This window comes from Lissotriton vulgaris, chromosome 7 (assembly GCF_964263255.1).
Source record: "Lissotriton vulgaris chromosome 7, aLisVul1.2, whole genome shotgun sequence".
Lineage (NCBI taxonomy): Eukaryota > Metazoa > Chordata > Amphibia > Caudata > Salamandridae > Lissotriton > Lissotriton vulgaris.
Window position 1 is genome coordinate 1,140,538,951 of NC_141695.1, and position 12,569 is coordinate 1,140,551,519.

At 46.8% G+C, this 12,569-nt stretch overlaps 1 protein-coding gene across 1 annotated transcript in view; it reads right to left on the reverse strand.

Annotated features, from left to right (window-relative positions):
• The window catches only part of ATP6V0E1 (ATPase H+ transporting V0 subunit e1), a 140,023-nt gene that overhangs the window by 27,850 nt on the left and 99,604 nt on the right, over nt 1–12,569 (reverse strand). Inside the window, exon 3 of the mRNA XM_086931578.1 lies at nt 2,120–2,244. Within this exon, the coding sequence (XP_086787704.1) occupies nt 2,151–2,244 (94 nt within the window). The 3' untranslated portion in view covers nt 2,120–2,150. The remainder of the gene's footprint in view (nt 1–2,119; nt 2,245–12,569) is intronic.

Genomic DNA, 12,569 nt, shown 5'->3' on the forward strand with positions numbered 1-12,569 from the left:
GCATCTTTATAATATGTGCTATGAAAAAAGAAACCATCGCTGAAATGCCAATATCTCCAACGTTTAAGACAGATTACTTTCAAGCGTACAATAGCTAAAGTTAGGTAGAAACTCATGACAAAAGAGTTTTTTTTCAGCAATTACATTTCAAAATAGATTAGGAAGAACCAGTTTGACATTATCCAAGTGTAGCAGTGGGTACAGCCGGGGATGTGTACGACACAGATGCTGGGAAGAGACAAGCGAACAGTATGTGCTAGTGCTGGGAGCGGATATCATTTATCAATGGATCTTTGTGCTTCTGACAACAGCTGACTGTTCCGATCAGCGTTCATGGACTGCCAGTCTGATATCTTAAACTTACTCCTGTAATACATTAGTCCGTTGCTCCTCAAAGGCTAAGAAGCAGATGGATAATATCCACAGAAAAATGCTATTTTGCAAGTGAGATGCCGGAACAAATGCCAAATCTTCCGCCCACTGCATTACTCAGCAGAAACAGGCTAAAAACCTTTACATCCTAGGGGGCAGGATGCTGCTCCCTCATATAATTGCGGTACAAAAGGGGGTGGTGATGGACAGAGCATCTGAATCAAACACTCACACCCAGTCAACAGATCTGGGTTTAATCCATCACCGTTCTTTAGCCCACTCTGCCACCCCAGTTCAGACATGGCCATATGCAAATCAGTCTGACCCTGTGCCTCATGGGAACAGTCCAGCCCGAACTGCCAAGCCATGCCTTCCCTGGACCGGAAACAACCTTCCTAGGACCTGTTTCTGGCATTCCAGCCGTCTTCAGCCAGGCTTGCTTGAATCCAGTGGCAAAGTGAGCAAGGGACTCACGTCTGAGCATACCCTGCCAACTTATGGCGAACAAAGCGGTACAAAAGGGGGTGGTGATGGACGGAGCATCTGAACCAATCAAACACTCACACCCAGTCAACAGATCTGGGTTTAATCCATCACCGTTCTTTGGCCTACTCTGCCACCCCAGTTCAGACATGGCCATATGCAAAGAACGGTGAAGGATTAAACCCAAATCTGTTGACTGGGTGTGAGTGTTTGATTGGTTCAGATGCTCCGTCCATCACCACCCCCTTTTGTAACCCTCATATAATTGGCCCTCTCTTTCACAACTCTCCATTCACCTTTCATCCCTGGTCACAGCATTACAACGTATGTCTAGGGCTCCAGTGTTCCAAAATGTAAGGTATTCATGAGCGACAAACCAAATGACCATAGCCACAAACATGCATGTTAAAAGTATGGGCTTTAGAACATCTAGGCGAAGGGCTATAGGGGTCCTTGGTTTACTGATCACCTACTCTAGTTCCAAGTATGCCTTCAACTGAACAACTTGCAAGAGGTCTCGCCACCTTCACCCCACCCTTCTGATTTCTCAGAGCCTCCTTTTCTTTCAGCCATATCTTTTCCCCGATCCTATAAGCGTACAGGAGCTGTGCAACTTCTGAGCTACTGTTTAAAATACATACATGGACAGGAGGAACTTTTCCCAATAGTTCTACTCTTACACGCATCCAAAGACAGGCTACTTTAATAACCATTGTAGAATTATCCCCTGCATGCGATTGACCACATTTTACAATTAAAAAAATAGAGTCATTAAACAAAAAAGGTATGGGTTTAAAACACAGAATTCTTTTCGGACTTCTTTACATAAGCAATGATTGACTCCCATGTATCCTGCAGCCCCCAAAGATGCATACACTGTTGATTCAGTAGCCAACACAGTAGTCAAAAGGGACCACCCTGCATTTACTTCGTTTACTTCCATCTTTCATTGGAACTCAGGGAATATTCAGTGCGTGATTTAAGTGGCTTGCAGCAACCTACAGACAGCCTGCAACAAATAAAACGCCAGGTCCTAGTATAGTAATCACAGCAAGAAAATGACAACACATTTCCCTCAAGGACCTTGCAGTGGGTCTTGGTCCCCACCCTTAGACTTCCAAACGCACACATGCTCAGGTTCAAGTCTCAACCCAAAAACTCATTTTGTAGGTCAATAGTGACAAGGATTCAGACATGATAGGACAAGGTAAACACACAGAATGACTTCATCTAACTCCAACCCCAAGTCCCATGGCAGTATTACCTGTAGCTGGGGAGAAGACCGCAGAACGGGGTCACTGCCAGTGATACCTCAGGTACCAGATGGTTTCATTGCTCAGCTGCGGCCCAAAGAGTGGGTTGATCTGCGCCAAGATGGCTATGAGCCAGCTGCAAAACAAAGCACAATCTTTAAAACCAGCAACGCAAAAATATTTCGAACTTTGACAAACAAAACAAACTTTTCTTTAGAGAATGTGAAAATATAACAGTGAGGAAGTCTGTTGGGGAGGGTGGAAAAGTACTGCACAAACTAAAAGAATTGTCAACAGCCAGTTAATTACTCAACAGAAGCAAGGAAGAAACAAGTGAACATTTGTCACATATTTACATTTTATAGAGTCGTAACAACGGAATCCTATTGTTGCACAACGTCAATGGTTGTATAGAGCCTTCTGTAGTCCACCTCCTTTTCGCGATTCGTTGGTAACGAGCGCAGATCAGAGCCTGACTCAGCTTGTGATGTGCGACAGGCATTGTGTTCTGGCTAGGTTTTATTCAAGGAGCTGAATAAGAGTCTGGCTTTTAAGGATGGAGGCTCTCTTAATTTATCACACGTCTCCTTAGTTGAAAAGCATGCCTAACCAATGAAGGTGGTGGGGAAAAATAGGGTTAGAGTCTGGAGGGGCAGGGGTGTTTGTGTGTATCATCAGTATTAGCCAACACCTTCCCTCTCAAATTGTGTAGCTCTTGGTTCTGAAATATGATGTTTTTATCTCAACACCTAAATCTTTTATTTTAGCAGGGCACATATATTTATTACCAGCCACACCCAAACAGATTCGTAGCCAGGCAGCCCCACGACAACGGTCAGAATCCAAAACCTACTGCTCAAGCGACAATCACCCCTCAACATACAGTTCACACCAGCCTCAAAGTCTGCACTGGAGGCCCTTCATTGAACTGGCCAACTTCAGGTGTCTAGTTTAGTGGTATACATAGCAACAAGCCGAAGGAACCTGCAATAAGACTGGCCCTCATTGTGAATATTTGTGATCTCATCGGAGAGTTTGTGACTGTTCAATGTCACTTTGTGGAGACGCACACACTGACACTCCAGCCCCTTGTATGCAAGGATTAATAATACACAGCAGAAGGGCTGTGAAATATACCGGGCCATTGATAAGCAAAGGGCACATGAGGCTTGGGAAGCACCACAGTGCCTTTCAAGGTAATCAAAAGGATAAAGGCTGATTTTAGATTAAACTGTGTCATCCAGTTTCCCTCTGTTCATTCATCTTCTGTGAAAGCCAATTGCTAAATTCAAGCACCAAACAACGAAGAGTCCAAGTTTGTAAGCAGTATGCTGGAAAATCATGCCTCAGACTCAGCATATCTACCCCACTATGTTTGGACATATTTAAATTCAGTCCTGGACACACCATTGGTTTCATGGGGTTCTGCATTACAACCAGCTGAATACACCAGCGTGGCCTGGTTTGAAGGGGATATTAACTAGGCTCATTAATAAGTGACAGCTCCTTCCTAAACTGCCACCGTGTTGAGACTGGGTCGCAGCTTACTGGGCAACAGTGCAAAGCTGGCACAAAGAGTAAAACCTAAGACCGGGAGAAGTCTGGCTGTTGCTCTGCTATGTACACTATTGGTGGAACCTGCGTCCTGTAGACCCACGAGCTACATCTAGAGTCCACTATACACTTTGCTTTGGCAGCCTTGCTGCGGATACGTGTGCCAGGGCCGTCTAGATCACTCCTGTGAAAAACTTGTCTCACCATGAAGGCGAGGCCCAATGTTGGAGGGAGAGAGAGAGAATGTATGTGTGCGTGTGCGTCCCTTAGATCTATGTGAATGTGTGACTATCTGGCATTACAGATGTTAAGCTGTAAACTGTATTAGATGTTCTCTGTCCCTTGGATAAAAGCCAACTGTCACTTGAGAAAAACGAGGATGTATGTGAATGATTACTTTGGTAGATGGACAACCATGATTTTCCGTAGTTTTGTGGAAAATCGGAATGGCAAGCAAGCATTCTGGCGTTATGGAAAATTAGCAAACATATGAATTACTGTAGCCCTGAAACGAGTGAGTCCTCTGTCGGAAATGGAGAAATTAGATTTGACATTGTGACTATATGCATTATCACTGTCTTGTGTCATTACCACCATTATCAAAGGGAAAATTATGCTCAGCAATTCATTGTGGTTACTCTCTTAATGATATAGAGCAATTATGTGTTAACATGGTGTCTACTACCAAGTCTCCCACCATAGGGAAGATTATATAGATTGTTTTTTATTGCAATTTAATTCAAGAGAATACTTGAAGTTTTAATATACCAGCTTGTGACAGATCCTTGGCTGGAGATGCAGATTACTGATCTAGTTCTACCTGGATTCCATATGCCCTGCATCTTGTGTAGCTCTGAACAATGTGCAAACCTGGTGCTTTAAGCCATGCTACACAACAAAATACTTTTTCATAGTACTGGCACATACTGTGGTGGCCACTTGAAAACTGTTTTTATTTGTGACATAACTAAATAGGCTCATGCATGTCAGAATATATGTTTTTGTGTGTGTGAAAAATGATAAACCTTGTTATAGTGTCAGCTTCAGGCCCCGCTCTGCCATTACCCTCGAATCCAAGCATTCTGTGAAGCATTTGGCTGAAAGTACATTAAAATGCCATTTTTGACACACATCTTACCAAAAGTTCATTTGGTGGATGGGTTATCACCCATGTACTACAAATAAAATCATTTTTTCACTAATGTTTCAAGCCTTATGCATTTTAAAACCAAATCTTAGCATAACTTTCTCTGGAAAAAAAACCTGCCCCTCCATTAAATAACCTTAAAATTCCATAGAATACACAATTCACCAATACTTTTCACACAAACTTCTTTAAAGCTATACAGATTTCAGCAAAGAAAAAAACTGTTCAAAGATACTTTTGTATTCGCCATTTTCACCAATTTTCCCAAACAAAGTTTCCGGGCATGTACTGCGCATCTCTGACCAATCTTTTTAAAGCAACATGTTTCAAAATGGACCCTTTTGCCACATGCTTTTCCAGAGAGAAGATCAAAATTTAAGACAATCTGAGCACTGAAAAAACAAATACTTGCAAGGCCAACAGGTTTGATACGAGCATTTTAGCACCAAAATCAGCTATAGAAAAATACCTGCTCCATTGTTTTGTATATACAGAGCATGTATGTGTAATGAATTAAGTATGATGACAGAGTGCACTTTTCATGTATTAAATAGTCCCTCTTGCATGCCAATAGGAAGCAAAGAAATACACTTAAATTGCCACCAGATGAAAAATGTAGCTAAAATATGCCTGCGAGCTGATCCAAGATGGAAGTAAAAACGTCCCACCCAAAGGTTGGCGGTTCTAGAGCCAAATAAGCTATTGCTCGTAGGAAGCTTTCTATAAAAAATACAGTGTTTGCCATGAATGAATATAATGTTTGCCATGAGTGACGCAAGCTTTAATGAGCATCGACAAAGAAAACCAATTTCAATTTTGGAAGCAATTGGCTTCAGCAGGTTTCTGTATATGCTTTGCATATTTTACTCAATTAAAGACTTTGAATGTGTTATCATTGGTAAAGCCTCTTTGCTTTAGTGCAATTTTGTTTTTTTATTGAAACTTACAAGCACTAGTAAAGCCAAGCAGTCTCTGCTCTAAAAGGCCGAGCTATTGAGTTTTCCACTGCTTGTATGGTACAAGTGAGCGGATATGCATTTAGGTGTCCGGGTATGTTCTGGTTCTAGAAAGGTGGTAGTAATGGACCGTAAGTGAAGGCTCTGGAGCCGAAGGCAGCGTTAGTCAGTGAGCCAGAACAGTGCTCACATTACAAGATCAACCAATCCTCCACTCCTTGGTCTTGCTCTAGTGCCAAAATAGTGATTGGCACATATGTACCATTATTTACAACAAAACTATTATCACTTATTTATATCAAGCTGCTAACAAGTATTCCCAAAACAACAGGTATGGCTTGTTTTACGCATATGTTTGTTGTTTGATATGTCTGGATATAATGGGAGAAAACTCAAAAGAGTACCTAAATCCTGGTCAGATAGCATGCTTTATAAGGCGCAACTGTAGTCGACATGTTTTAAGCCGTGCTCTCAATTACTGAAGCCATGCCACTTTTAGAGGCCCCCCACTCCACCTTTTTCATCTTACTTAAGGCCCTATGGTTCACTGTAGGCATTTGTCTACAGACAGCTAAAAGTTGAGGCATGAGGGGGCATCTCTGGGAGGCCAGAAGCATAGCTGATGTTATGCATCAGGGTGGGATGGGGTTGCACTTTACTGAAAGAAAGCAGAGGGCTTGCATCTCCTCCACTATGACATCCCAGGCAGTGATATTGGCGCCACCGCGCCCCTAAGAAGTAGAGCTGCAGTAGCAGATCCAAAAGTTGTGTAGGCCATTTGCTCCCTGGTGAAACAGATCCAAATACCCTCAGCTGCTTAGGGATTCAAGCACATAGAAACAAACACAGGCGAGAGCCAGCAACATGGACCGTGGGGGCAGGTGGAAGCAATACAGAGGGAAAGGGGCAGAATCACTGAGGACAGGGACAGGGGTGGGTGAGCAGTTACACTATGAAACAAGCATTTACAATGCAATGGTTTCGCCTTTGGAAAAGTTAGAGCTATTGGCATTGTAAATGACAAAATTTGTATTTATGTGTTGGTTTTGAAAACAGATAAATAAATGGCATTGTCATTTACAATGCCATTAGCATAATCTCTGCAGTCACTCTGCAGTCCCTAGCACTCCATAGCCCTCCCTAGTCACTCTGCAGTCCCTAGCACTCCCTAGCCCTCCCTAGTCACTCTGCAGTTCCTAGAACTCCCTAGCCCTCCCTAGTCACTCTGCACTCCCTAGCACTCTGCAGTCACTCTGCACTCCCTTGCACTCTGCACTCCCTAGCACTCTGCACTCCCTCGCACTCTGCACTCCCTCGCACTCTGCACTCCCTCGCACTCTGCACTCCCTCGCACTCTGCACTCCCTCGCACTCCACTCCCTCGCACTCTGCACTCCCTCGCACTCTGCACTCCCTCGCACTCTGCACTCCCTCGTCACTCTGCACTCCCTAGTCACTCTGCAGTCACTCTGCACTCCCTAGTCACTCTGCACTCCCCAGAACTCTGCACTCCCTAGCACTCTGCAGTCACTCTGCACTCCCTAGTCACTCTGCACTCCCTAGTCACTCTGCACTCCCTAGCACTCCTTAGTCACTCTGCACTCCCCAGAACTCTGCACTCCCTAGCACTCTGCACTCCCTAGCACTCTGCACTCCCTAGCACTCTGCACTCCCTAGCCCTCCCTAGCAATCTGCAGTCACTCTGCACTCCCTAGCACGCCCTAGCAGTTGGGTACAGGTGCTTTCAGTTGGCTATGGTGAGGTGTCTGTCAGATTTCACTTGGGATTTTTGCATGCATACACAGACAAAAACACAAATTCTCATCTCAGTTTTGAAAGCCCTAAAATGATTTGGTTATTTTACAAAATAGTATTTCCCCTTACTTAGTCCCCCTACAGACCTGCATCCATCCCTCCTTCCACTGCCCCTAATGCCCCTCTTTGAGTCCTGCCATCATGTAGTATATTTTAACATTATATGCCAGCGTGATTATGGGGGAATCTGAAGCTCACCCACTCCCCCTAATCTTACGAATCAAGCAACGCCTCTGTCAATGAAGGCTAACACGTGGTTCACACAAAAATAACCAAGCGAGAATTACTACTCTGAGGCAGAGCTAAAGTGCGTTCTATATACTTTTGCAATTAACAAGTGTGCAAACTGGTAAAGAATGACCTTACATCCGCAATGATAGATGAGCGCTTAAATCATTTGCTTCACAGTGGATCATTTTAAAGGATAAACATGTTTCAGTTTAAGGTCCAACTTTATTTTGCTTTCTTTTTCGTAAAAGTCCACCTTTTATGATTTTGTTCCTCTGCTCTTTTGTAAATTGGGGTTTATCTGGCCTAAAGGTTTATCATTGTAAAGAGAAACTGATCCACTGAATAGTTCCAATGGACACAAGCTAATATAGAATGATAACAGACTAGTTGAATGCTTATAAACAGAGTACAAAGGTTTTGATAGTTGCAGACATGTGGAAAAGAATCAATAAAATAATTTTTCTGGTAAAAGCCGTTTGTTTCCAACTATAGGTGTTCTATTATAAGTGTTCTATTGTGCCCATATAAGCACATACTAAAACGAATGATTTATATTTTACTGCAGTTTGCAAACACATAGACATTTTGAGTTCTATGCTAATTGAGTTGTGGTTTAAGATTATATTATTGCTACCAAGAATGTCCTTGCTTTACTAAATATCTTAAAGCTACTGAGTAATGCCCCTGAGCTTGTCCATTATTGCCGCTCAGTGACCTCAGCCGGTAGCTACTCTTTTCAGTTGGATCCAGGATGTTGCTAATTGAGAAATCTCAGACTCGCACCCCCCTACACCTTTGACTAAGCTACGCCCCTGCCTCCATCCTACTCTCCCGGACACACACTGGCTTCACCAATGCAGGGCTGCCTACTCTGGACTGCGGCTACACCACTGTAGATTGTGGCAACCGCCGCCCCCCTCACATGGACTGAGGTCAGGGCCCCCTGAGAGCTGCAGTCAGTCCTGGGAGTGTGGCAAGCCTCTCTGTGTGCGGTGCAGTGCTAGTAGCCCCCCTCCCGGAGTTCAGTCAGCCCCCTTGGGGCGCAGTCGAGATTCCCATAATGTAGTCAGGACGACTCGTCTAGAGCAGTCGACCCCTCCCCCGTAGAGTACAGTTAATGCGAGCCCCCAGCAGACAGCAATCAGCACCCCATGAAAAGTGCAGTCAGGACCCCCCAAAAGACAGAAAGTAGGCATGAATCCCCAGGCAGCCACTCAGTGCTATGCAGTCAGTCACATTACAGATTGCAAGTCGGGACATCCTGCTGTGAGCAGTCGTAACACCCTGAGGGGTGATGTCGGGACATTGTGGAGTAGTCAGGACATCAGGAACACCCTGCGGAGTACAGCCAGGGCCCCCCGCGGACTGAAGCTACTGCTAGCATCTATGGACTGCAGAGAAGACACACGTGCAGCGCAGCGCCCTCGTCCCAGCCGCCCCCCACGGCCCGGCTGCAGCTCGGATCCTTCACCGGAGCGGGTCCCGGGTGACTGCGGACTGACGCTGGGTTCATCGGCTACGACCAGGGCGAGGAGGGACTGAGGTAAAGGCCCCCGTGGGCCGGAGCAAGGACGACCTGGGAGCTAAAAAGGTCAACCCGTCGGCTCCCCAGGACCCCCCCCCCCCCTTGTGCCTTTTGCGAACTGAACGCCCATGGGTGCCCGGGGCAGCTCACCTGGCCGGCGGCGCGAGGGTCGCGGTTCATGCTCCGAACAAACTTCGGTCGGGAGTCCCCTCCTCCCCCGGCTGGACTGGAAGTGTTTACTTCTGAAGGTGTTGTTGTAAATTTCCCTTTTTATGTCTCGAGAGAGATGGTGGATGAGATCTGTTTAGGAGCACAAAGGCAGAGTATGCCAATAATATGGACAAATACCAATTACTTATTTTTATAGTGCTGGATTCCATCCACCATGTTGCAGTTTCGTGTATCACAGGTACTATATTACCCACTTATCTACCTCTGAAGGATAACACGCTGAGTCAGCCCTGCCGTGAGCCAAACCTGCTACCTGGACGTCACAAAGGGTGTGAACCGTGAGCACTTAGCTCACTGAGCTATCTGGCTGAAAAGATAGGTTTGGCTGATGATGTCACATAAGATGGAGTCACTCGGCAGATACCGTCTAACCCCAAGTGAGCGCTGTTTGTGTGAGAGAGAGAGAGCTCCTGCTGCTTGCTCTTGTTTCCTGTGGGTCATGGTTGTCTGTTTTGCTTGAGCAGTCACAGTTATGGGAATACCTGGGGTTTCCTAGCCTGCTATTCAGAGCCGGCCATACAGAAAGACCTATGTCACCCTCGCAATATTCACAGGTTAGCTCCTAACTGATGGGATCACGGTGGTGTCTAGCCTCTAAACACAAACACCCCTGCACCTCTTCGAGTTCACACGAATCACCCAAAGCTCAGCTTTCTTCACACTGGTACCAAGCTGTTTGTTGGGGGTGGCGGCAAGATGTGAAACGGAGATGGAAGGACAGGGAAGGGGGCGAGGGGGTCACCTGCTACAGGTTTAGCAAATGATTAAACGCACTTCAAACTGAATCACTGGAGCCTCAGCCAAGTCAGACAGATGCTGCTGATTTCATGGCCACAATTTCGTCCCTAAGTAAGGAGACTAATTTTGCTAAATCGCTGATCGTTTCAGGGCATTCTAAAGTGCTGGAAACAACATCGACGTCATCTATAACAATGCTTAGGGGATGGCCCGCCCTTTGCTCGTCCTGCTGCGGGAACCGGTAGGCGTTTTATGGGGCTGGTGGGCATGTCGGGGGGGGCCTCAGCGCAGATGATACTTCGCACGGACTCCTGGACACTGGAGTCCCGTGCTTTGCGCTCTACTTGACCCCACAACAGCAGATAATGACACACCCTCGGCAAATGCCCTCTCCGGGATAGCGGGAGTTCTGGTGATGATGAACAATTGCCGCAGCAGCTGATCTGTAATTCGTGATTCCACTGTCTGTTGCTAGGTATGCTGGGACATGTAGTCCTACCCACACTGCGGCCGCTGCCAAATATCCAAAGGCTGCGGCCGCTGCCAAATATCCAAAGGCTGCGGCGGGGGGGACTGCGAAGGAGCAGCGAGCGTAGAAGGCTGCAGAGAATATAATACGGCGGGCAGCGAAAGTGAAAAGGTGAGGAGAAACGGAGTAGCAGCGGTCGTAATTTAATCCCAAAGTCTGACAGATGAAATACCTCTGAGCATTGTCCGTTGTTCAAACGTATTAACACAAACGGCAAAAGGATCCCGTAGCCGTGCTTACACTTCCCGCCTACAGCGCCGAATCTCAGAGTCTCGAAAGGAACTCAACACACCTTATCAAATGGGTTATTAGATTTTCTGTATTTAATGGCTTCTTTGTAGTTAATTTGCCGCATTTTGTCCACCTCTTAGCGGACACACGGGGAGAGGGGGGCGGGAAAGGGTAATCAAAAGGCAGAGCACTCACCTGGACTTCTTGGAGCAACGAGAAGTCGACGGGCCCCGGCGCCATCTTCGGCGCAAATACAAAACTAGGCTTGAATTGTGCCCTCATTTTCTATTGTTGCCTGTTGCTACATGTGTGCTGTGTTTTTGGCCTTCTAAGGTTCCGGTTGCATTCTGGCACTTTCGGCCGGCTCGGGAGGCGGGGATCTGCTGTGGGAGGGGAGAGGGAGGCGGGGATCTGCTGTGGGAGGGGAGAGGGAGGCGGGAATCTGCTGTGGGAGGGGAGAGGGAGAGCGGGGATCAGCTGCGGCTCGGGAGGCGGGGATCTGCTGTGGGAGGGGAGGGAATGCTGCAAAGACAATGGGACACAAGGGTTGTTTTGCTTCTGTGGGAGGGGAAGGGGACACGGACGGCCGGCGGGAAACGTGCACAGGACAGCGAGGAGGGGGGGAGGGGGGAGGGGGGACGGCGGGAGGAGGGAGGACAGCAGCAAGCACGGCCGGCCGGACCAGACACGGGGGCGTTCCCGGCGTCCCGTGACGTCGGCAAAAGCCAAAGAATGTCGGGAACGCCCCCGTGTCTGGTCCGGCATTGACGGACAGGCCCCTCGTCCAATGGCTAGGCTCCGTTTATGGAGCTAGCCAATCGGACGGGGGGGCGTCTTCCATAGTGCTTACTATACTCATTAGATTTCTCTGGAGGCGGAGCCTAATCGGCTCCGCTCACCAGCGAAACCTAAAAACAGGGAGGGAAGCGAGTTAACAGGGAGGGAAGCGAGGTAACGGAGAGAGAGCTGTTTGGCGGGGATCAGAAGCAATATAGAGAGTGGGATGGAAAGCAAGGGGTTGGGGAAGCAACAGGAGGGCAGCGAGGGAGCAACACCGGAGATGAGGGGGATGTGGCGGGGAAGCACCATTGAGGAAATGGGGAATGATGCAAACTAAGTAAGAGAGCACTGTGGAGGGTGGGGTGGAGTAGAAACGAGAGCAACAGGAGACGTCAAGGGATAAATCACATGGGCAAGAGAGCGAAACACGAAAGAAGGGAGGGGAAGAAGCACACTAGGGAAACTTCAGGAAAACACATGCACTTTGGTGGAGTGCATAAACAAAAAGATAAAAATTGTGCCTGAAAATTAAGCAGTGAAAGGCAACAAGTAATGCATTTCTCATCCCCATTCCAAGATTAAGTTGAAGTAGAATGGGAGCTAAAGCAGGTCTATAAAAATGTTAACATTCCATCTCCACGCTGACCCGACCTAAGAAAAGCCAGACGTTCACCACAAGAATTTCTTGTGGCAGAGGTTGTTGGCTGTCATCAGACAAGCCTTAA